The sequence below is a fragment of the Phyllostomus hastatus genome, unplaced genomic scaffold (assembly GCF_019186645.2).
Source record: "Phyllostomus hastatus isolate PE091 unplaced genomic scaffold, TTU_PhHast_1.1 phas_contig_40, whole genome shotgun sequence".
NCBI classification, from domain to species: Eukaryota; Metazoa; Chordata; class Mammalia; order Chiroptera; family Phyllostomidae; genus Phyllostomus; species Phyllostomus hastatus.
The window spans coordinates 22,969,278-22,996,775 of record NW_025333872.1 but is presented as its reverse complement, the minus strand read 5'-3'; the positions used below and the strand labels follow the sequence as shown (position 1 = coordinate 22,996,775).

The 27,498-nt window shown below is 32.7% G+C and overlaps 1 protein-coding gene across 1 annotated transcript in view; it reads left to right on the top strand.

Moving 5' to 3' along the window:
* Positions 1-27,498, top strand: part of EYS (eyes shut homolog) — a 1,607,944-nt gene that overhangs the window by 323,486 nt on the left and 1,256,960 nt on the right. Inside the window, 2 exon segments of the mRNA XM_045842859.1 lie at positions 888-1,051; positions 14,327-14,584. Of these exon segments, the coding sequence (XP_045698815.1) occupies positions 888-1,051; positions 14,327-14,584 (422 nt within the window).

Here is a 27,498-nt window from a genome sequence, read left to right as displayed (position 1 = left end):
CTCTATAAATCATTAATCTATCATCAAAGGATCAGACCATGAAACCAAATTTCTAATCACTGTTGTCACTGATGGCAAATCAAATTTTGGGTATAAGTAAACCAAAACCCAAAAGAAAATGTGAAAGTATCAGAAGGAAAGCAATGAGTTATCAAAGTTCTACAGATGTTTTAAATTCATTTCTGAGACCTAAGAAAAGATATGCCTGGGTTTAAGCTTTCTACAACAGGTGTGCTTCTCTGGTGACAAAGAATTAATTCCATGGGTAAATCCATTGGGCATAACTATGGAAGACTTGCAGAATAGTAAAACTAATATTTTTTAAAAGGTATAATTATTTTTTGATTCTTATAAAGATAAAATTATGACTTTCATGCAAATATAAAACAAATGTGTTAAAATCTTTATTTAATTACTTTTTAATATGGGATTCAGTAAAATGTTATATTCAGTTCACAGGTGAATTCAAATAACTTTCTGTAGAAGTAAATATGTTTAGTGATACAGGATACAGATTTTCTGTGGATCTGGGCCTGAACATAATGTTATTTCCACCATATCAATGAACATATAAGCAGTACTTATAAAAATATGATTAACAAAACATTTTAAAATATTTTTAAAACAATTGTTTATGATGGATATTTAGTTAGCCTTATATGATTTACATATTTCTTTCATAATTTGAGTGCCATGAATGACACATGACTATATTTTTATTTGATTTATGAATTTGACATAAATCAAAACTGAATTTATTTCATCTTTGCTAAATGAACACAATAATTTAATAGATAATGGAAAGCATGAAATTCAAAATTTGAAATGATTGTAATATTATAATGTATGATAGAGATATAAAATATTCTCATTTCTTGTTTTTATAGATGTGTGCAAATGGATGCAGCTGTTTGACTGAGGAAGATAGTAAGGACTATTTTTGTCTGTGTATTCCCAGAAGGCCTAGAAAAATGAATCAGGAAAATACAACTGACTATCAAGAAAGTGGGTGTCTACCTAAAGCTGTTCATGATGAATATAATATACCCAGGTATTTATGCACTATTTCAGCAAAGGGTACCTCTTATTTATGAAAAAGTTAATTGTACTGAGGAGCTATAATTGAATTATTTTATAATATTTAATAATTTTGTTCAACATATTAGGAGTTTTATGTTAAATATATAGCTATATAGTTATAAAGTATGTTATATCATGTATAATAATTTGAGCAAAATATAGTTGGAAAAGACATAGACTTATTGGGCAATAAATTATCTGTATAATTCTAAACTTAAGTTAGTACTTGTGGTAAATAAATTGTGCTAGATTCTCATATATTAAGATGTATATAGTAAGCCCCAGAGCAACTATTAAGAAAATAACTTACCTAATATGGTAAAAATAACCTCACAGATATTAAAATTTTGCTCTAGAAATATTTAATTAATATAAAAGAATGCATTATTAGAATACTATAGGTCCGAAAAAGACACGAGTCGTAGGAAAACAAAAAAGAAAATAGACATAAACTCAACTATACTAATAATAACATTAAATTCAAATAGATTAAATATTTAATAAAAAAGATTTTTTAGACTGTATAATTTCTGGATATAGATAGGTGTAAACCATCTACAGAAGACACCTTCTACATTTAAATGTACAATTAGGTTAGGAGTAAAAGATTAAGAAAAGATATAAATATCTTTCAAATAGTAACCATAGAGAGCTGGACGTTCTATATTAATATCAAACAAGATAGACTTTAAAAGAAAAAAAATGATTACTAGGGAAAACAGACTTCATTTTGTAATGAGAAAAGAGCCAACCCATCAGAAGATGTGGCAATTATAAACATACGTGCCAAACACCAAAGACCCAAAATAGATGAAACAAAAATGTTAGAATTGTTTGTCTGAGGTATCACTGGCAAATGTTTTTTCATAACTCACATAACTCCACTCCAGGAAGACAGACAACCCAATTAAAAAATGGACAGAGGGCTTGAACAGACACTTCTCTGAGGAGGACATACAGAGGGCCCAGAGACATATGAAAGGATGCTCAGTGTAACTAGCCATCAGAGAGATGCAAATTAAAACTACAATGAGATACCATATCACACCAATGAGAATGGCCATCATAAGCAAATTGACAAGCAAGTGTTGGAGAGGTTGTGGAGAAAAGTGAACCCTAGTACATTGTGGGTAGGAATGCAGACTGATACAACCACTGTGGAAAATGGTATGGAATTTCCTCAGAAAACTAAAAATGGAACTGTCTTTTGACCCAGCAATTCCACTGCTGGGATTATAACCAAAGAACTCTGAAACACCAATCTAAAAGAACCTATGTACCCCAATGTTCATAGCAGCACAATTTACAATAGCCAAATGATGGAAGCAACCTAAGTGCTCATCTGGAAATGGGTGCATCAAAAAACTCTGGTACATTTACATAATGGAATACTATGCAGCAGAGAGAAAGAAGGAACTCCTACCCTTCATGACAGCATGGATGGAACTTGAGAGCATTATGCTAAGTGAAATAAGACAGGCGATGAGGGACTATTACCATGTGATCTCACCTTTAACTGTAACAGAATAAACAAAACGAACAAGCAAGCAAAATATAACCAGAGGCACTGAAATTAAGAACAATCTGAGAGTAACCAGAGGGGAGTTGGGGGGGCTAATAAAGGGAAGGGTTTTGATGAACGACTATAAAGGACACATGAACAAAACCAAGGTAGGGGGTGGAAGCAAGGGAGCAAGGTATGTTTGGCTGAGGTCAGAGGGGAGTGGTGAGGAGTAAATGCAGACAACTGTAATTGGAAAACAATAAAATAATTTTAAAAAACATGTTAGAATTGAAGGGGAAAATAGTCAATTGAATTATTATACTTTAAGACCCAGATACCCTACTTCCAATAGTGGATATAACCCTTTGCAGAAGATTAACAAATATGTAGAAGATATGAACAATGCTATATACTAACTAAAACTAGCAGATAGCTCTACACTACCACAGATAGCTATAGAACACTCCATTCAGCATCAGACTGGCATTTTTTTCAAATGCACATCAACATTTTCCATATAGTCCATATGCTTAAAAAGCTGCAATATAATAAAAAGTATGTTTTTGACCACAAGGAATATGATTAAAAATCAAAAAAATAAAGCAATTTGGTATATTCACAAATATGTGCAATTAACATAATTCACATAAACCAATAAATCAAAAAGAAATGACAAAGACAATTAGAACACCATTTGAGGTTAATTAAAATGAAGATACAACATGTCAAAACTCACGGAATATAGGTTATAACAGTCCTTATAATAAAAATTACAGCTACAAATGCCTATGTTAAAAAACAAGGAAGATCTCAATCAATATCCTAAATTTTCACCTTAGCACATGCAACACATTGGAGATTTCACCTAAAGCCAGCCAAGGGAAGGAAATCATACACTGTCATGTGAAATTACTTAGAGTATAAATAATAAAGAATGTTGTAAAACCAAAAGTCTATCCTTTGAAAAAAATAACAAAACAAGTAGAACTTACCAATACTATGAAAAAACAGAGAGAAAAATCAAATTTCTAAAATCAGGAATGAGAGAGAACATTATTACAGAAATTGAAGGAAGAAAAAGGATTATTAGAAAATACCAGAGACAACTGTGTTTCCAGATATCTATGATGAAATGGGTACATTCCCAGAAAAATACAAATGACATAAGGTGACTGAAGAAAAAATAGAAAATCTGAATATATCTATTACAATTAAATATATTAAATTACTATTTAACAAACAAATAAATAAGTATTCACACTAAGAAACATCTGTACCTGAATGGCATTACTAGCAAATACTAACAAACATTTATAGCAGAATTAATGGAAATTATTTGCAAACTCTTTCAAAAATAAATGAGGAGAGAACATTTCTCAACTCATTCTGTGAGGCCAGTATTGCAAGAATAATGAAGCCAAAAATACCACAAGAAAATTGCAAACCAATATAGCTTATTAGTCTGAACATAAAAACCCTCAATGCAATTACAGCATAACAAACCCAGCACCTAAAAGGATTACATATTATGACCATGTGGGATATATCACAGGAATACAAGGTTGGTTTAACATCCTAAAATCAATATATGTAATATATTATATCAATGGAATATAAGGAAAAAACCACACAATGATTTCAATAGATGCATGGAATAAAATCATTTGGCAAGAATCCAATACTCTTTCATGATAGAAATAATCAGCAAATGAAGAATACAATGGACCTTTCTCAACCTGAATAAAAATATTTAAATTAAAACAAAGAGAAAAAATAACATTACAGTTAATCATAAAAAAATAAAAATACAGATGAAAACAATTAGATAAAACTTTATATCCACATATAGATAAAAAAAGTTAATATCTATTGGCATTGGTGAGAATTTGTAGAAATTGGAACCCTCACACAAGACTGGTGAAATGTAAAATGTTGCATTCAGGTGTTTTAAAAATAGAGTGTCTGTTACTTCAAAAATTTACATATAGACTTTTCATAACCCACTAATTCTATTTCTAGTATATACTCAAGAAAAATGAAAATATATGTTCACATGTTCACACAAAAATACTAATGTTTATAGTTTTATTTATAGTAGTCAAAAAAACTAAACCCAAATGTTTGTCAACTGATGATGAATAGGTAAATAAAATTTATTATATTCACACAGTAGAATATTATTCATCAATAACAAAAAATCAATTATTAATATATGCCACAACATAAAAGAATCTATAAAACATTTTGCTATGGGAAGAATGACAGTCACAAATGATGCATGTAGTAGAAGTCAATAAATATTTGTTTAATTCACAATGATTTTTTAGGATATTTTTGTTTACTAAAATAATATTCCTTTGGTCTGTGGTATAACTGTTACACCTGACTGTGTTTCTTTCTTTGTTTATGGTAACTTTTCTTTGATTTTCAGAAATTCTTGGAATTTTTGTAGTTAAAATTATCAATTCATTATGGCTTCTTGACATTGTCTCAATTAATATTTAAACTAGAGCCTAGTAAAGTTAGGCAATACCAGCAGTTCATATAAAATTGTTTCTCTATGTCAATCACAATATCTGGAAATTATTATATATCATCTTCTATAATAACAAAAGAAATGCAAATCTTAGAATTCATTTGCAAAAAGTGCTCAGGATCTCTATAAAAAACTTTATTACCTTATTAACCTCAATTAAAAATAAAAAATAATAGACATTCTGACTACATTAAAATATAATCCATGCATTTAGCTATGATGCTTTAATCTGGCCAAGATACCTTTTTTTCAATAATTCACACATTGAATGCTATACCAAAAATATTGCATTTTATTTTAGAAATGAATCAACATGTTCTAAAAATTACAAAAAGATAATAATTTATAAAGAACTAAGTTATCTTTTTAAATAAAAAATAATGGGATGGGAGTTCATGTACCATCTAGTATGACAACTACAGAGCTCATATGGTGCCACTGTCAAAATAACTAACAGAGAGCTTTGAGAAAAACTCATGTACATATGAAATCTTGATATATGAGATATTTGTCCATAATTTAATAAAAGTATTTGGGTTTCTCTAGTAGTTGATACCAGGGAAACAATTTGACTTATAATTAAAAAGCAAAATTAAAATGTAACTAAAAGAAATGTTGTAAAATATCTCTGGTTTTGGAATAGAGAACTTTTAAAACTAAGCTAACAAGGTATAATAACATAAAGTTAAACAATGATAATGCTGTAATAATATTGAATTCAACAATTTCTTCTGAATGGAAGCCACTAACAACAGTAATAACAACATTAACAGTTGATAATTAATGCATAAACATTTTTCTATTGAAGTACTTTCTATGATTGTAGCTTAAAGTACATAACATACATGAAGTATTTTACAAAGGTTTGAGTTCTATTATTGCATATTTGTCTTAAATGTTCAAAAACATTTCTGAAGAATTGGAATAACTTTGAAGGGGCTGAGAGAGAGTTCCCCAGCCATCTTTTCACTCAGGACACAATAGTTCTTGGTAAGTATGGGATTGTAATTTCTCAACACTAGACTGTGAATTATTTTTGTCCAACCCAGTTGTAAGCTTTCAATTTATGCTCAAGTCACTAATTCATACTTACTACTAGAAATATCAAAACAAAATAAAATCTTTTCATTCACACATTTATCAAACATTTGAGTATTTTCTAACTGAAAAATGTAGAAATGAGATCTGATTCCTGTCCCTTTGTAATGTACCTTCCATCAGTAAATTAATATTTTCTATAGAACACATTTCATGGTTATTTCATTTTATTTAGAAAGCTGATATCTTTTTAAATTACTAAAACAACTATTATTTTTACTTCCTAAACATACAAGTAGTTTATGTTATAGCAATGAATTTTATGACTTACTCTCTGGAATCTTTAAATTAAATACGTTTCTTTTGTGGGCTATTTTAGTACTTTTGCATTTTCTATGTAATGCTAAATATAACCCAAACACTATATTTCATTTTTAAGTAAGAGGTCTGTTTCAAAGTATAAAATCTAAAATTCCATGATAAATTCAGGTATAGTTACAAAGTCTATTTCTATTGAGTTGGGAGGCTTGAACAAATAAAGCTTTATGTGAATTTGTCACCAAAGTATAGTATACATATACTTTAATCAGAGTTTTCTTAAATTATTTTTGAACCAGTAATTCTAATGATTATAAAGTTCCAGACTATTATAATTTCTGCCATGATGTTAGTGACATTTTTAAGAAGCTGAATTTTTTTATTTTGTTTATATTTTAAATTTTGGATGTACCACACATATTTTTGTGTCTTCCTGGTAAAAGTTTTGAGGAAAAAAAAGGAAACTGGACCGGGTGTACATTGCGTGTATTTTTGGTTTTGGATGGTCTCAATACTACTAAGAGATATTTATTTTTAGCATCTGGATCCTTTTTTTTTCTATTCATTTTCATGTACTGATGTATGATTTTCCTCTTTATCTTGCCATGAAAAACTTAAATAACCTTGCTTCCTTAAGGTTTATAGTAAAACAATATAGAGGTCTTTACTTAATCCATTTAAATAATTCTAAAGTAGATACTGTAATATCCATATACATGCTGAAGATTAATTATAATAAACCTCAGCAAAAGAAGCAGTTTTGTGAAATTAATTTTCAACTCACACTATAGTATGAGTTGAAATTTAGCTAATGTATTAAAAATTGTATCTTGTATCTTTTTTATTCTTTTGGGTATAACCTAATATATGTATTATGCACATAAAGTGAAGGTTTGATTATATTATAGCTTCAGGCTTTATGAATTTTTATACTTCAAATTTATATATCAAACAAAAATTTTATGCATGTTATATGATTTTGTGTACCTGGGACAGATTTTTACTTTACTTAATATTATCTAAATAGCTTTTTATCGGCCTAACCTTTTTGCATTGCTTTTCAAATTATCTTCTTTGACTTGAAATGTCATGAAGCTGTTTATTCAGAACCTTTAAGATGACCTTTCTCAGATCATAGCTCAATTTTGAAATAAGTTTGATAATTATATAGTGAAACAATATTAATGGGGCATCTATCACAAAGAAAGCATATAGATTATAATATTAAAATTTAAGGTAATAAATAGAGGTATATGTTTAATTTCTTCTATCTCTAGAATATTTTCCACTGAAAATATAAATGATAAAAAATTAAATTGCAATATTTAAATATGAGACTATATTTTCAACTTAGACTGTTGCCTAATAAATTTGTTTTAGTCTTTCAATTATATCATTCACCTGTTTCAAATTTATGTATAATTCAAATTGATTTATTTAATAATGAAGGTAATAAGACATTCATTAAGTCTTTAGTCTAATTTATTTTCTTAAACCAAATATTTTATGATATTATAAAGATGTTTAAATTGTTTAATAATATACAGTGTGGTATAAAAGTAGGTTTATCCATTTCATATGGAAAATAATATAATAACTAATAAACAATAACACAAAAATTATGTTTCATGTATTTGCAACTGTAAACCTAATTTCGTCCCACACTGTATGCAGATCATTATAATTTTCTTGACTTTTTTTCTATAAAATTGATGTACTTGTCATTGAATTGTTTTCAATTTAATAGCAATTTATCTTAGCATTGGGTATCCATACACATGGATATATACAGGGTCTGGCAGAAGTAAGGTCAGTTGAGTGTGGTTGGTAGGGTAATAATATGGGTGTAATAATTTATAGTTTTAATTTGAACACTTCATCTAAAACATCATATGTTGTGCTTGATTGTGGTATTGTTATGTTACCGAATTGCATGTTTATGATTTTGTAATAAAAGATTTTGTAAAAAAAAAAAACAGGGACATTATTTGTGCTGGACTCTACCAACATTTACATGAATATTATTAGTTATGATAAAAAATGCTTGGCATACTGGTACATATTAGGGTAAAAAGTGGTGAGTGCTTTAGAAAATGAGAAATTTATTGTAGATTAATGGCTTTCAAAGGGATAGATATTCTTTCATCTTGGGGATACTTTGGAAATTTCTAGTGTCATTCTAATCAGTAGAACTGACTGAAACAGCTGGCACTTCGCAGGTAAATGGTAGGTGATGTATGCTATAAATCCTTTAGTGCACAGACTGGTTCAGTGATAAAGAAAAAAGTGTTACAAGATTTGTATGATTGAAAAAGTTCCCACATACATTAATACAGTATAAATATAAAACCTCTTTTAAACATCAGAGCCAAGAACTTCAGTTTACATACCCACACAAAATGCTCTTACAAAAATTTAATAATCATTGGATTAACTAGAAATGAAACTTTCATGTTAATCAAGGACATATTTTATTCAGAAACTTATTTGACTTTGTTAACTATATTAGGAAATCATATCATCCTACTTGAATTTCTAACTATTATCATCAGCCTCTATTATAGGTGCTGAACCCTTGGTAATTCTGTGTATGAATGCAAAGGGCTAAGCACATGCATGTATCTTCTAGTTCAATCATTTCCACAAAGGATTTTTTTAATATTTTTATGTATGGATATATTCAATAACAAATTAATGTCTTTTTATATCTTCTTATACTACAGTTAGGTCATTAGCTTGACTTTTCAAAGTATTCGGTGTGTAGAGAGACTAAGCCTGTAAATTCCATTGTATGAAGTAAATAGAGTGCCACAAAAACAAAGATATTATAAACAGAAAATATTTATCTAATTTGTTTTTCTAAGAGATGCTAAGGAAACACAGACTGAAGGTTTTGAGTGTGTGGGGTTATAAGCAAACTTCTAATCCATTCTGGGCCTACTACCCAGATAATGATATTGACTTATATTTCCAATCGATTAGTGGACGTATGGATTTATATGTATAATAAGTTTGTCAAATTTGTTATGGCTAAATGCAGATTCCTAGTTCTTCTGAAAATTTTCTTCTACCAAATCTTTCTCATTATAAAATGTACTATAGTCCCAAACTTCTAAGACCTAAAAGGAAGTAGTAATTCTAAATTAATTTCCTCCCTTACCTTTTATAATTAATCTATTTATTAGTAAATGTGGCAAATTGTCCTTTCAAAATATATGCTGAAATGGACACTCCTCACCATCCACAAGGTTCCTACTCTCACTATGATCATATATTTCTGTATCATTGTGTTATTTCCTGGTGTATTGAGTTTTCATTAAATTATAAATTAGTTTAGGAAGAATTAAATGATAGGCCTTTTTGATTCTCACACAGGATATCTTGTCCATTTAGGAAAGCTTTCATTTTCTTTTTATATTTATGGAATAACAACTAGCATTATGACTAAATTGGTATGGTTGAGGCACATAGCTACATAATTTTCTTAGTAATATATGTAGGACACTATGTAATTTACCATTCCAACCCAAATGCCTTTAAAGTACATGAACACTATTAATAATTATTCCACAAAATATGCTTAAACAGGGTATGAAATAGGCAGAATTATATGCCATGTGACAGTTGTTTAGATTTTACCTAGGTTTGTTGTTGTTGTTGTTCTTTTTAAGGGGAGTTGGCAGAGCAAATGAGAGGTCATCGAAGGGAAGGAACTGTATTCTGTAATTTTATTTCAGGTAAACATATACATAATTTGTTTGGCTGGTTACCGTTACCTGCTTAGTAATGAATAAATGTAATTTTATTCTGTGACATAGATGTAGCACTAATAATTTTCAGATGAGAAAACTAGGACACAGAGAAACTTATTTATGAAATAAGTTAGAGAAGAATTAGAACCAGGTTTCCCTCTCCAAGGCCAGTGCTTTGAATATATGAAAGTATTAACTGTATTGCCTGCCATTAATGATTTCAATGACCTTTGGCAAATTTCATTAAATGGCCAAATTTTTCACAGATGCAAGAAGAAAGCTTTGAACTAAAGGACCTTTAACATTCTAGCTGGCTCTAAACACCTACCATCATATAAATTTATGAGTGTAAAGACTTAGGTTCAGCAGGTTAATTTTCATTAATAATAACAAGCAAAGTGATTTGACATTGCGCTTCTCAACTCATTGACATGTTTACATAATTATCTTAAGTGTCCTTTGACTAGTTGGCAAAGGATACTTAAAAACTACTTAGACCAAAGATTATCACTATGATTTATGCTATTTTTCTTACCATATGCTTTGTTTTTCATATGCTTTATTGACATATATGTGTCATATAGAAAGGAATAAATGTATGTTATATAATGTACCATCAAATTAAAATTACTCATAATCCACAATACCTAGAGGTGGTGCCTAGAATATAGAGAAGACCCAAGAATGTTTGTCTAATGTATTTAATAAATAACCGAGGTGCTGAAAAGATGTGTGTGTACAAATTGAATGAAACATGGGTTAAAAGCCAATGCTTTTCTGACTCTGGAAAAATATTCCTCTTTTGTTGATAGCTAGTCTGGCTATCACCTTTAAATCTGGAACTATTTCAAATACATTTACATGAAATAGTCTATCTTATAATAGAGAAAAAATAAAATATTAGAAAATATTAGCTAAATTAGAATTACTATAGGAATTAATTTTGTGATTATTAAAGCAAAATCTCCTCGGGATCTTAAAATTAATTGAAATCAATGCTTAAAAATTAAAAATAAATGAATCTATGGATTGTGTTCATGTATTCAAGGATACTTCAAAATTCAAAGTAATATAGCTTTCTAAAATAGTATCCAAAAATATTTGGTTTTTCTCTACATTTATCTTAGATGAATAACTATACTGAATGAAAAGTTAAGTTTGAATGTTGTATATAATAATATACACAAACAATATATTATAACATTCCTCCTGCCTCATCATCCTATCATGTCAGATTAAGGTTAATTTCCTCATAAGAATTCCCAGAATATTTGTATTTGATTCACCTTCAGCTATTAATACATTCTACTACTTATCACCTTCTTCTTTCCCTCCCCCCACAAATTCTAAGTGCCTTTAGCACCTCATTTATTTATTTCATCATTATTCATTGATCACATTCTCTTAGGTCCTCTCTATGTTAGGCACTAACATTTACTTGCATATGATAGGTGATAGGGATTCAGTGTAAATAAAACAAACGTCATTCCTGACTTCCAAGTACTTACATTATAGGCCACTGAAGAACTGAGATATTGAAGCATTTGGAATAAAATGTAATAGCATTATGTTAGGGCAAGAAGAGGGCACAGGATACATCTTTTGAAGTAAAGCAGAACCATAGGTGGTTTTTTGTTTATTTTTATCTCAATATCAATTCATTCAGGTCAATGCTAATCACACAGAAAATGCAAATATCAAGTGTAGCTTAGTGGATTGAGCTCTGGCGTGTGAACAAAAGGATCATATGTTCCATTCCCAGTCAAGGTGTTACAGAACAGACAAGGGGGGCCTGGGACAATATACTCTTATTTAAAAGGCCCCCAGGTCCGTCATGTCCGCCACCCGAGGAAAGACATCTCTCAATGCCAGAGATTCGTGAAAAGGAAAGGAAATGTTTATTTAATGCTATACAGACTTCAAGTAGTGACCTAATGTCTTCATCAAAAATCCTGAAGTCCCTTAAAACACCCACAAACAGACACAGTCCTTCCTTCCTTCCCCCTTTGCCCAGTCCAGAGTACTGTATCTCAGGAAAGGAAATAGAAGCCCATGGCTCAGGCAGTCCTCTGGATCTTAGTTAGTCCTCCACCTCGACTGGGAGACCTCCCTGGGTTCCCGGCACCCTCTGCTGAGTCGCCGGGATCTCTGCTAAAACCAGGTGGTGGTTCCCCTTCTAAAGCTGCGGGAGTCTCCACTCTGTCAAGGCCACGTGGTTCTCTCTCCTAAAGCAGCACGGTTCTCCCCCAAAGGCTGAGGTCCTCCCCATTCTGCTAAAGCCACATGGTTCTCCCTCTCTGGGATGCGCATGGCTCTCCCTCCTAAAGCAGCATGGTTCTCTCCCAATGGCCGCCAAGTCTGAGTTTTAAATCCCCACGGCCAATCTTCCTCTGCAGCCTCATTTCCGACTCCTCCCACACTTGGCTTCACATGCCAGAACTCATATCCTTCCAGCTTTACTGGGCTGCCATCTTGAGTCTGGGCAGGCGTGGCCCCATGTCATGGAGCCAATCTTCTCCGAGCTCCCACACAGGCGCTGTAGCTTGGGGGATCTGCCCCCAGTCACGTCTTGGTGGGGAAGTTACTTCCACTCCCCTGGCTCAGAAATGATCACAGCTATTTAACATATCTAAGCGACCAGCCAAAGGCTATAGATATGTTAAGTGACCACGCCAGAGGGTAGCTGCAAGGCTGTTGCTATGCAAAACAGCTCTCAATGGCCTTGCTCCATTTGTCCCTTCCCCCAACCCACACCCTGGGTGGGGGGATGGTTGGAGACATCTTAAAATCTCCTGGACACCTTAAGTTCTGGACCCCATTTCAAATGCCCATTTGGGGTCCCCCCTCTTGGCTGCACCCTGTAACAAAGGCACATGCCTGGTTGCAGGCCAGGTCCCCAGTTAGGGGCATGTGAGAGACAACCACACATCGATGTTTCTCTCCCTCTCTTTCTTCCTCCCTTCCTCATCTCTAAAAATAAATAAAGAAGATCTTTTAAAAAAAAAATAAAATGTAAATACATATTAATGGGATGAACATAAAAGTTAATGAATAAATACTATCAATAGAACCTACTATTAATTAAAAACTCTTTTCTCTTAGGCATGAGAATAGGTATTTCAAACTTGTTTTCTGCAGGTCTTTATCTATGGTTAATGATGTTATTGGCTAGGGATGCCCGGGCTCTCCTGTGGGCCCATACTAGTAGGGAGCCCACGTTTTCCCCACTGGAGCCCTTGTGGCAGCAAGACTGGCCCTTGTGGTTTTTACTATGATTATGAAATGAACCTCAGGACAACCACCAGGGGACTTTGAAAAAACAAGTTTTATCACCTCAAATCCTGGAGAATACTTGGCATGCTGGGCCACTTGGCAAGATCAATCCCATCCTGGGTAAAGAGATAAGAGAGCAGACCTGGGATTTGCCTTTGTTGGAGTTGAGGGTGGGGTAGGTTGGCCAAGTTTTCCCAGCTTCAGTCTTCTTGTGAATGTAAAAGGTAAGAGGAGGAATTTAACAGCCTGAAGGGAAAAGCAGAGTGACATAAAAGATCAGTTATCTAGGTTAACTAGTGCTTTCTAAAAAGGGGAACTTCATGGTCTGTGCAGCCTGGTTCTTTATCTGGTGATGCAGCTGGCAATCTATTTATTAAAAATAAAGGTCAGTGAAGCAGCTGACTTGGTGATCTAGAGCTTAATATCAGGCACTTTTATTACCAAAAAAAAAAAAAGCTAGTTGTTTAACACTCACTATAAAACTTTACTGCATATTTTTACAATAATCCTGAAATGCATATACCTCCTGTCATTTAGCCTCAGCAGGTTTAATAACACAATACTATTCTAGGTTACATAGCAATTAAGTGGCAGAACCTGTACTTGAATCTAGGTCTGTCTGTAGCAAAACTTTTTTTCTTTCATTATTCTGTGCAATAAGCAAAATTAAACTTTGCTAAATATGAACACTTTCTACAAGATTTTTTTAATCCCACAGCCATCTTTATTATATTTCTCACCCTGTGTATTTTAGTAAATATGAGATAAATATTTGAAATATGTTAACTTTAAGACTAATTGGGTTTTCATTTCTGCATGTTTCAAATGCAGCTGTTCTCTCAGTCACATTGGCAGATTCTGTGTTCTCAACACTGGAGATTGCTTCGGAAACCAGAGCACATCATCGCACGGCCTCTGCGGGGTCCATTTGCACAGATGTAACTGTAGCTGTCTGCAAATATATAAAAGAAAAATCTGTGAAATAGAAACTGAAGATTGTAAACCTATGTCCTGCAAAACTGAAGTGACCAGTATCATTTTAAGTGGCTATTTCTTTGGCACCTGTGTCCCTGGATTTAGAGGCAAGTATTTCTTGACAAATCAAATTCTCTAGTGGAAATTATAATATATTTAACATCTCATATGTGTCTAATGGTTGGCAATATAGTCTGCTTTCTCACTTGGCAAATTAAAAATGTCTTCACTTGGAGTAATAGAATTGCTTCTTTGGACAATTACATTGCTGACTAGAGAGCCGTGGCTCATGAAAATGAGGCTAATGAGGCCAGGCTCTACCATTAAGAATATGATGTATATGTCAAAGGTCTGACGAGAAACAGGCTGCCATAACCTCCCAATCATTTTGCCTAAACAGCTTTAGTACTACCCTTCAACTTCCTCTTTGGCTCCCTAAGCACACTGAGAGCCAATTTTTTTTTTAGTTTGAAAATAAAACTTGGTTTCTGCATTTTCTAGGTCAGTTTTATACCCCAGCATTAATAAGATTAAAAAAAAACCCCATAAAATCACAAACATACTATCTCCTCTTTAAAGTCATAAATGAGATTCACAGTGTCTACATAGTAATAAAGCAGCTTTTGATATAAAAATATAAGAAATTAACCATTCAAATTTATGTTACTTGCAATTTTATGCTTGGTCTTCCATTGAAGTGATTGTTCATAATCATTTCAACACTTCTTTAATATAATTGCCTATAAAAAGCAACACAGAGGCCATGCAGGAAGAAATTACTTATGTCACTTTTAAATCACACCTAACTTTCAGTAAAATAATTTTTTACAAGTTTGGTATTTCATTTTATTGAACTGACCCAATTCAAAAAGTTATTTGGATTTTCATCTTAAAATGAAACATTTTTTTCTATTTGATATTTAAAGTATTATGCTGAAGGTTTTGGAGGCAATTTAAAAAGATAAGTTCAAAAAATGGAAACAGCAGTATCATTGGAATAAACATATGGCCATCCAGATTAGCTTTTTAAAGATGAAAATATATTCAAGTGCACGAATTTTGGTAAACTTGCTAAAAAGTTGGTACCATTATATGATATTTTACATTTCCAATGTGGTTTTAGTAAGAATAAAATAGTATAAAATGTGCTAGAATTGTTGAAAAATAGGTATCAGCCTTAGAAAAAACATATATATATATATAAACAATATAGACACACCCCTGTTTTTATAACATAGTACTTCCTTCCTAATTCTGTGAAAATGTAACATTATGTATCAGTTATATACAAATAGATGAGATTAAATTTAACTCTTCTTAATAACACTTGTAAGAGAAAAAATCATCTGATTTTTTCATGGACTATATATACATATGCTTAAATACATGTATGCACATATTATCAGTGAGCAATCTACCACTTTTATATCAAGACTTTTTTGGTTATACATTGATTGTATGATCATTAAATATGTGTTATATATACACTTGTCATATGATTAAATCACACACATACACAGTACTTACCTTTGGCTTATAACTGGAAATTGGTACAACTTACTTTCCAATTTAAGATATACCCTCCTAAACATGTATAAAGGTCACATGGACAAGGACAATAGGGCAGGAGGATGGAATGTGGGAGAGGGAGTGGGCTGGGTAGGGGAGAGTAATGGGGGTGAAAATTGAGACAACTGTAATTGAATAACAATAAAAAATAGGAAAAAAGACATACCAGCCTATATTATTAGGAAGGATGGTATTTTTTATGAGGACTCTTTCCCTGGAATGGGAAAGAACTCTGTGTGTTTCCATATTTCAAAGTATTCAGTCCTATTTCTTAACTCTTCACAAAGTAAAATGTAAAATAACTGATCAATTTAAATTTTCCCAAAGATGCAGAGTTAATAATACTTAAAGCAGAATATTTTGGGTGCATTTTAGCACCCATGCTCCCCTTCTTTTCTCCTGACCCCTTTCTCTCCCACTGCCTGGTTTCTTCCTCTCCATTAATTTTCTCTACCTTTTTCTGGGTTATTCCACTAGATTCAGTCTCCCCTCTTCCACCTAGTTTCTCTTCCTTTCATTTGCTTTACCTCTTTCCCCCTGTTCCCTTTCCACCTGATTTCTATTCTACCCCATCTCTTTTTCCCCCTCAGTCTGATTTCTCCTCCATCTATGAATTTGCATGTTTCCTATAAAGATTTGGAAGGTGTTTCCATGCCTTTCAGAGGTATAATCATCTCATCCTTGATCACCATCATGTTTTGGGGGATTTTTACTCTACAATCAAATTGTGGTCTGTGAGTGTCTAGCCCAGAGCTTCACAACCTTTACTACTCATGAGAATCACCTGGAGGTCTTGAGGAACCAAATTGTTATCCTTTCCCCTGTGTTTCTCATTCAGTAGTTCTGGGGCTCGGTAGGGTGGGTGATGCTGGTGTTGCTGGTTCATAGCCATGCTTTGAGAACTAGTCTTCTAACTCATTTAATTATGTTAATGAAAAGAGCTTAGCGTGATTACAGAAATGTAACTTTCAACTTCAAGTGTAAACTACCATTCAGCAGACCATGAGGAACTCATCTGGTCTTCCATCTCATGTAGAGAACACTAACCCCTCCAGTCAGAAGGTGACACCATCATATGGTAAGGACATATACTTGGGTGGATTCCTGTATGATTTACATTTGATTCCAGTGCTATTATCTGAAATTCCCCAGAGATTTAACGATCTGGGAATAATTCCAATGAATGTTTTCAAGCCACAGCCTTTCTGGAATTACTATATAATTCATGTTTATGATACTTTAGTGATGGATGCAAATTTGATTTTTTTAGTTAATTTTCTTTGCTTGTCATTTTGACACTTTTAACACTGCCATTTCTAAAAGCCTTTACAGTAAAAATAAGAGCTCTATGCTACTAGAAACACCCCAACCTATATAGAATATTTATAAGAGTTTGTTTGAGCCAATCTGACACCATATGCTTGTTGGGGAAGCAGGATCTCGAAAGCTCCAGAGAATAAAAGTTTTGCAGTTTCTTTTGTTTATTTGAAATTAAGGAAAGTATGTAAAGAACATTACATGAAGATGGGAGAAAGCAAGGTGGAAAGTGGATAACAGGATACTTAGGGTTCTTTGCTCTGCAGTGTAGTTATGTCTCATAGGGAGGGCCTGAAAAGAAGCAGTCCAAACTGTGTTAACCCAGATGCACAGAAACAATGCACAGGGTTTGCTTAAGCAAAAATAAGCCTTTAGTAAAGAAGTTGCATGTGTGGGCCATGACTACCCTCCATGACCTGCCCAGTTAGGAGTTTATTATCAGATCACCCTGTGAGTTGACTTTCCTAGAATAATTTTTATTTGTTTTTGTTTTCATCCACAAGCATTGCCCCTGCTTCTTGACTTGAGTAACCACATTCTCTTCCTGTGACCATTTTCTTGAAAATAGGAAGAGGCTAGGGAGCTTTTCTTTGACCAGTGGGAGGATCCAAGTTTTTGAATACAATTACATCCAGCTTTTCCCTATTTAGAATAGGCTTAATAAACTGCTTTAAAAAAAAATGATTCCCGTAATGAATACTCCTATCTTTAAGCAAACTTCTTCTCTGTGGAGGATACCAGCCTGCAGTATCCATCTCGGCTGCAGATGTTTGTCGAAACACGAGAAAAACATACACAGAAACAACCAGGTCCTGTGAGGGAATAGGGACAGAAGGGCCACTCCTTACTTGGGGAGCGCTTATGGCCACCCTCTCTCATGGAGGGCGCCCCATATCTATCCCCAAACAGATTTTTATTGAGAAAACAGACTTAGTTTGTGGATTCAAAGTCTGGCAGAAAAGATCAAATGATGTAGGCAACTTACAAAGGTGGGGACAGAACTCCTGCTGAGATTCTGGGCAAGGTTTGGGGTTTTAACATATGGCTCAAAGGGCAGCTTTGGTTTCCTGTCTGTGCTTTTAAATTCCAAGTTGATAACATCCTCCAGCAAACAGATCTCACAGGATCTTGCATATTCTATGTCCCAGGCCTGATCACCCTGGGGGGTCCACCATTTCTGGCCTGGGCCACCCCTGCTATCCTGAGTTAACAGAGAAGACAAAGAGAGCCAGGAGACTTGGATTTCTCACAACTAAGAACAAAGACTCAGACTTTGACAAAGCCGATGGGGCAGGGGTTGATGTCCATCACCCCTTCATTTCCACAGCTCCGTGAATTTCTTCCCTCAGGCCATCCCATGTGATCGCATCTATCTTAGATTCATTCTCTTTCTTAGAGAATTGTTATGCATCATTGACTGCTGATCATGTCAGGGAAATAAGTTTTATCTCCTTAGTGGCTCCTGGTCCGGAGGTCTTTCACTCAGCCAAAGTCACGGGGGGTTATAGCTTCCTGAGACCAGGCAGGGCAGCCCCTAACACTTCTCTAATACAGTCCTATATATTACAATTTTGACCCACACAGTTCTGTGGCTCTTTACTCTCACATATGTCAGCTAGACATTATTCTTCTCTTTTTGTGATTTAAGTTGCCTTGGCAATAGGAACGTTTTCAAGTTCATGCATCTCAATTTTTTTCACAGACCTATTTTTCTTTCTTTCATCTGTTAACTCCAATTCCTATAGAAATTCAATAGTATGTTTCAACTAAATTTGTACTTTACCTGGAACTCTATTACCTCTATATACTCTCAAAGAGTGATGCCTAACTACTAGTGTTCTAACATGTTAGCTTGTTTCTCAGATCATATCCCAATATGAAATACATAAGACATTGTGAGTCTGTTCTAGATGATGGAGCTCAATGGCGTGCGCAGGATACTCACTTCATCCCTAACTGTTTTTCTATTAAACCTAGAACCTAGAAACCAAAGATAATTTTTTGTCTTTCTTTAATTATTTTTATAATTAATTATAAACCTAGTCCATTTATTGTTTTTTATTTTGTTATTTAATAATGAAAAAGGTATAGCTTGAAACAAATATCCTCAATTCCCAGAGATAAGCCCAGAAGGGGTTTTTTTTTGTACATATATTTATAACCCACTTTTTAAAACTTATGCATGAATTGTGAACATCACTGGAATTCTGTAAGATAAATATATATCCTTACTTTTAATGACTGTAACATATTTACTTAAATGATGGACCAAACTGGAAATTGAATTACTAGGTTAAAGAAAATACATGTGGATTATTATTTGTTTGTTTATTTGTTTTTGTTTTATACAGCCAAATGTTTGTTCTTTTGTATTCATTCTCCAGCAGAATATGTGAGTACTGTTCTGTCACACATTCATCATACCAAGAATTTGTTTTAACTTTTTTCATTCTGATGTGAAAGATTTTATCTTATTTTGATTTTTATTTCTTAGACAAATTAAAAAAGGTTGATTAGAATATTCACACTGTGAAATTCTTTTACTTGCAATAATTTTATGAGATCTTTATTCATCAATAATTTTTTTCTATTGGAAAGTTCATCTTCTCAGCAGTTATTTATATGTAAAGATAATTTCATATGATATCTGCAAATATTTACTTAATTGGTTTTATAATGCTATTTAATACCATCTGATCAAATTTTTAGAATAAGGTACAGTATTAATGGTGATAGTGGAGATCCTTTTCTTGTCCTTGAAATTCGTTAAACTTTAGATTTTGTTACCATTCAACATGATGTTGTCTTCATGTTAACTAGGTAATAAACAATATGAAATCTTTACATTTCTATTTTAAAATATTTTAAATAGGAATAGGGGGGAAGTAATAATATGGCATAACAGCCACTTAATATACTGATATTTACCTTTATTTACTTTAATAATTTTAAAAGACTTGTCTTCAATTTTAGAGTTTTAGGTTTATTTTATACAAAGACATGGAAAACACTCCTTCTTAATCTGTAGTCTGAAATATTTAAAATAAAATTGTTTGCAAAAATGCAAACATTCCTTAGGGTTTAATAATAATTAACAAACATTTTTGTTTATTACTCTTAGGAAGAATAGATCTTCTATAATCTTCTCAACACCTGTTAGGGTACTACTGACTACAAGTTTCCTAATTTGTATTACTTGAGATAAGTATTAATATCATTTTTTGACATTTAAAATGTTAGTTGTCATAGAGTAATAATTTACTAATGAAAACTTTGGAGATGTATATAAAATTATTTTGTGTATTTTCTGACTGCATTCTAGAAATTTGATATACATTGTTCTTATTTGTACTGTTTTCTAAATAGACTGTTATTTCAGGTTTATTTTATCTATAAGTCAACATGGCATTTTAAGATAAGATTTCTAGGTTACTTGGCAATTTTTATTCTTTAGTTATTTATTTCTAGTGTTACTGCATCACTAACACAGAATATAATAATCAATAATTGCTTTTTGCTATAGTTTTAATTTTGAAAGCATACAGAGAAGTGAAATTATTTTTTACATTTTTTAACTGTAGGGTTACTGGTGGCTATTAGGGGGACTGAAGGAAAAGACGCTAAAAAAATCCCTAAAATCAAGCTAAAAGAGTGTTATACTGCATTAGCAGTATGTGCATTGAAGGGAAGAGTAAGGAATGTTGGATCAATGAGCTCATCTGTTCTTACTGACTTAGCATATGATAAGTCTTTTAAAGAATAGTACCTGGACATTTCAAAATAACATACATTGTCAGTGAAAATTCTATAAAACTTTTCCAATAGTTTACATATCAGGTTGGGGATAAGAAAATCTCAAAAGGTTTTTTGGAATGAGAGATTTTTTTTTATTTTTATATAGTTTATTGATTATGCTATTACAGTTGTCCCATTTTTTTCTTTCCTTTATTCCTCTTCTCCCTGTACTTCCCCTTCCACCATCATTCCCCCACCTTAGTTCATGTCCATGGGTCATACATGTAAGTTCTTTGGCTTCTACATTTCCCATACTATTCTTAACCTCCTCTTATCTATTTTGTACCTACCATTTATGCTTCTTATTCCCTGTACTTTTTATCCCATTCTGCCCCCGTCCCCTCCCCACTGATTACATTCCATGTGATCTCTATTTCTGTGAATCTGTTCCTGTTCTAGTTGTTTGCTTAGTTCATTTTTATTTTTAACTTTTTAGGTTCAGTTAGTTGTTGGTAGTTGTGAGTTTGTTGTCATTTTACTGTTTGTATTTTTTACCTTCTTTTTCTTAGATAAGTCCCTTTAAAATTTCATATAAAGAGTTTGGTGATGATGAACTCTTGGATAAGGTCTTTAACTTGACCTTATCTGGGAGGCACTTTATCTACCCTTCTATTATAAATGAAAGCTTTGCTAGGTTGAGTAATCTTGGATGTAGGTCCTTGCCTTTCATGACTTCAAATACTTCTTTCCAACTCCTTCTTGCCTGCAAGGTTTCTTTTGAGAAATCAGCTAAGAGTCTATGGGAACTCCTTTGTAGGTAACTATCTCCTTTCCTCTTGCTGCTTTTAAGATTCTCTCCTTAATCTCAGTAATGTAATTATGATGTACCTTGGTGTGTGCTTCTTTGGATCCAACATTCTTGGGACTCTCAGAGTTTCCTGGACTTCTTGGAAGTCTATTTCCTTTGCCAGATTAGGGAAATTCTCCTTCATTATGTTTTCAACTATGTTTTCAATTTCTTGCTCTTCCTTCTCTCCTTCTGGCACCCCTATGATTTGGATGTTGGTATGTTTAAAGTTATCTCAGGGGTTCTTAAGCCTCTCCTGATTTTTTTGCATTTTTGTTTCTTCATCCTGTTCTGGTTGAATATTTATTTCTTCCTTCTGCTCCAAATTGTTGATTTGAGTCCCAGTCTCCTTCCTGTCACTGTTGGTTCCCTGTATGTTTCCTTTATTTCACTTTTCATAGCCTTCACATTTTCCTCTATTTTGTGACCATACTCAACCATTTCTATGAGCATCCTGATTACCAGTGGTTGAACTGTGCATCTGATACGTTAGCTATCTCTTCATCACATAATTGTATTTTTTCTGGAGCTTTGATCTATTCTGTCACTTGGGACATTTTCTTTTGTCTCTGTCCACCTGTTAGGTAGTAAGGGGCGGAGCCTTAGGTATTCACTATGGTGGGACAATCCATGTTGCTGAGTTGCAGTGCTGTATGGGGGGGACATGTCCGAGAGGGAACAATGCTGTTTGCTTGGCTCTCAGCCACAGGATCCTAGAACATACACAAAACCACCCACCTGGGAATCAGCACAAGAAGGACCCAATTTACCTGTGAGTAGAGGAGGAATGAGAGATTTTTAAGTGCCACCTCAGATGTAACAGATCTAACTGTTTAAAAGTAGTGTCTAAGAACAATTACATTTCAGTGCCAGAGTGTCCAATCTGTTGGCATATTTGGCCCACACTGGAAGAAGAATTACCTTGGGCCACACATTAACTACATTGTGATATGTAATCACACACTCAAAAAAAATCCCATAATGTTTTAATTAAATTTGTGATTTTGTGTTGGACAACATTAATAGCAGTCCTGGGCCACATGTGACCCATGGGCCACAGATTGGGCACCCCACTAGTCTCCCATGTGGCTTTGATGCATAGCAGAACGTTAGTCACTTGCCTATGTTATTTTATAGGTATAAACATACACATAAATAAATGTGTACACATACACACTCCATGTAAATACATTTAAAGACCCTCATGAAATTATTATTTTTAAATAATTTTCAACTAATTCTTCTAAAGTTTGGACTTTCAAATTTGAGTTATGCTCTTTAGCATATATTTAAAAATCTTCAGTTTGTCTCATAATCCTTATTGCTATAAAATAAACACATTTCCCCCTTTTTTACCTATTTGTAAGATCCTCCTTTATCAGGTATTACTTTTGCCTCTATCTTTTATTTGGAGATTTTAGATAATATTTATATTTAACATAATTGTTTTATATTTGAATTTAAATATATTTCTACTCTCTACTTGTTTGTCATTCATGTATTCTTTTATATTTCTCTTCTTTCTTATATTCTTCTGGATATATTAATTGTTTTGTTATTTTATTTCCCCCCTCTATTAAGTTATTTATGCATACTCTTACTATGCCTTAAGTGTTTACCCTACATTTACAACATTTTATAATTAGTTTACATATCTTAATGGTAATTGGTTCTTATACCACATTCCAGACAATGCACAGATATTAAACACTTTAACTGCATTTAACACCTTCTGATATGTGCATATTTTTGTACAGGTTGTTTTTCATATATTTAAGACTACACAAAACATTATTGTTATCATTTGATATGGCCAATGTGTACTTAGATTTACCCACATTGTATTATTTTATTGTTCCTATCTCCTTCCTACATTTCCAATCTTACAAGTTTCTTTTACAGAATGTATGATAATCGCCATTTAGTATATCCTTTAAAGCATTTCTGATGTGAAGAATTCTCCATTCTCTATTGAAATATATTTTTTTCATCATTGCACTTAAAAGATATTTAATAGTAAGAGATCAGTAAATGAGTTAAATGAAATGAAGGTACTGTAACTACAAGGTATATGTCTTGGCAGCCATCTATTAAAGATGTATGTCTTTGGTGATTACATATTTATATATAATAAATAATATAATCTCTTTGGTTCCTATTTATCAGCTCCTATATTATTTTATAATATGTATAATGGTACAGAGGATTTAGCAAACTGCTCAGAAAAACTGAGATACCAACTGTTTCACACAATTCATGCCACAACTTGAGCCATTCATTGTAGGTCTTTACTTAGAGAAATCCCTCATATGTAAGTCTGAGGTTCCTGTATACTGATTATTTTCTGAAGAACCAAAAATGTAGATAGGGTCAAAATACTTAACAAATCAACAAATTCAAATATTTTAAGATAATTATTCTGCAAAAAATCTACTTTTATTTAATGATTATTACATAATTAGTCATAATTGTAATTGTAAATTACAATTACATGATTATTACATAATTAGTATATTATAATATACTATAGTATATTTACTATATTTACAAATATAGTATATTTACACTATAAATAATATACTGTTCTCTCTATTCATTGTCTGGTTGAAATTCTCTGAAATCAGGGGAATAATGACAGGAATTATATTTCTGCCTGCATGATCCTCAGTCTTTGAGCTGTCTGAAGGCTGATCTCACCAAATGGAAGACAGAAAACATAGAAACATATCTGAGATGTTATATTAAATAAAAAGCTATGGGAAAGAGGACAGTTAGTTGTTTTTCACTCTGGAAGATCTTTGTCTGTCCTTTGTGATTTTATTTAAACCTCTTGCAAAAAAGGCAAACAAAAGTTAAGCACGGAATATGTGACTTTTTAAATGGCAAAGTAGTTGCAGCATCACTGGAAGTAGCGTGTGTTAATATGACTGGACGGCAGCTCTTTAGCTAAGGTGCCTGTTTTCTTCAGATTCCAATTTCATTCTAAATTGTGGTGTCACCTAAAATCATTAAAATGCAATAACTATATAAAACAATGTTTGCATAATTAAAAAATAATTTAGTAAATGTTGCATTTCAGGAAGAAAAAGGTTATGTGAACAAATTTAATTAGTGATCTGGCAACACAAAATATTCAACATTGGTTTTAATTGTATGCACATCTTGGATTTTCTCCAATAGAACTAGATTTCTAAAGGTCAAGCATTTATATTAAAGTGCTATAAAATAACCGTCTTGTAATAAGGAAGGTGAGCAGCATTTCATCAGAAGTAGTACAAATTAACTTCTCAAGGGAAATGACCAAATAACTTCATCTTACATGAGATACTTGCATTGATACATTTATCATTTATGCTGAGCTCATTCACACACTGTGGAATATTCAAAAGCAAATGGCAATTCAAATATAAGCATAAATGTCATTCATTCTGGTCCAAAGTATCTACAGAAGAAATAGGTTTTGGTCTTGTTTCAGCTAGTGACAATAATCTCTGTAAAGCACTTTACTTCTTTTCCATTTTTTCATTGTATAGATTAGAATATTTCTTCTTTTTCTACTTGTCCTACATTAATGTTATAAGAAATATCAAATGGATCTTGAGCTTCCTGAGAGAAATATGGTATAATTAATAGAAAGTGGCAATATGGCTACAGTATAAGACTTATTTAGTTCCAGGTTTTATTTCACTTTTTTAAATTTCCCCAGTAAATAAAAAGATCATAAATTAAACAACTACCACAAGACATTCAACCAATACTCTACTAAGCTACACAATCCCATTAGCTACTTTTAATTACATCAAGTAACAATAAGTCCAAAACCACGTAGAATTTAAAAATATGTACCTTAATTTCAATGTGAAGCTCCACAGCCTAGATTGGTAACATGTTACTGAAAACTTATTGTTTTTCTTTTTATTCAAAACATTTTTCATTCTTTAAAAGAAAGAGATATTACTACTCATTACATAGGGTTTCTTTTTATTTTAATGAAATTTAAGTATATGTATAATATAGCTTTACAAATATTAAACATATCACATGTTAAGTTTTCTGCACATAGCAGTCTTTGTGTTTTGGGGGGGGCGGTTTGTTACCTAACCTGAAGAAGGAGCAGTTAAAGCCAAGTTTGGAATAATTATATCAAAATGGAAATTATATGAAGATCATATTAATGATTCTATATGCAACTGCCCTCAGAGACAGTATCTCATTTAACAGGGATAACTTTTAAGTATATATCTATTCTCACGTAAGGATACAATTATTGATTTTTAAAGAGGGGGAATGGAAGGAGAAAGATGGAGAGAAATATCCATTGCTTCTTGCAGGTGCCCAATTAGGACCCAAACTTTCAACCCAGGCATGTGACCTAACTAGGAATCAAACCCACAACCTTTCGGTTTATGGGACAATGCTCCAACCAACTGAGCCACACTGTCAGGGCAACATTTATATATTTTATTTTAAAAATATATGTATCTTACTGATTATGCTATTGCTGTTGCCCCAATTTTTCTCCCTTTTCCACCCTCCACCTGGTACCCCCATTCCTTCCAGCAATCCTCTCCCTTAGGGTAGTGCATATAAGTTCTTTGGCTTCTCCAATTCTTATACTGTTAACACACCCCTGCCTGTTTTGTACCTACCAATTTGTACTTCTTAATCCTTGTACCTTTTCCCCCATTCTCCCCATTCTGTCTCCTAGCTGATGACCCTACAAATGACCTCCATATCTATGATTCTATTTCTTTTCTATTTGTTTCCTTAGTTTGTTTTTTAGATTCAGTTGTTGATAGTTGTCATTTGTTGCCATTTTAATGTTCATAGTTTTGATCATCTTTTTCTTGTATAGTTCTCTTTAACATTTCATATAATAATGGCTTGGTGATGATGAACTCCTTTAATTTTAACTTGTCCAGAAAGCACTTTATCTGTCCTTCCATTCTAAATGTTAGCCTTGCTAGATAGAATAATCTAGGTTGCAGGTACTTGCTTTTCATCACTTTGAATACTTCTTGTCAGTCCCTTCTGGCCTGTAAAGTATCTTTTGAAAAATCAGCTGACAGTCTTATGGGAACTCCTTCATAGGTAACTCTCTGCTATTCTCTTACTGCTTTTAAGATTCTCTTTAACTTTTGGCATTTTAATTATGATGTATCTTGGTGTGGTTCTCTTTGTGTCCAACTTGTTTGGGATTCTCTGTGCTTCCTGGGCTTGGATATACAAGTCCAGGAAATCTCCTTCACCAAATTAGGGAAGTCTTCTTTCATTATTTTTTCAAATAATTTTTCAATTTCTTTCTTTTCCTCTTCTCCCTCTTGTACCCCATGATTTGGATGTTGTTATGACTGGAGATGTCCCAGAAGTTCCTTATTCTATTCTCATTTTTTTGGTATTCTTTTTTCTTCTTACTTTTCTGATTGAATGATATTTTTCTTCCTTATGTTCCAAATCATTGATTTGAATCTTGGCTTTATCCCCTCCACTGTTGGTTCTCTGTATTCCACTTAACTCAGCCTTAATTTCTGCTTGGGTCATAAAAATATTGTTG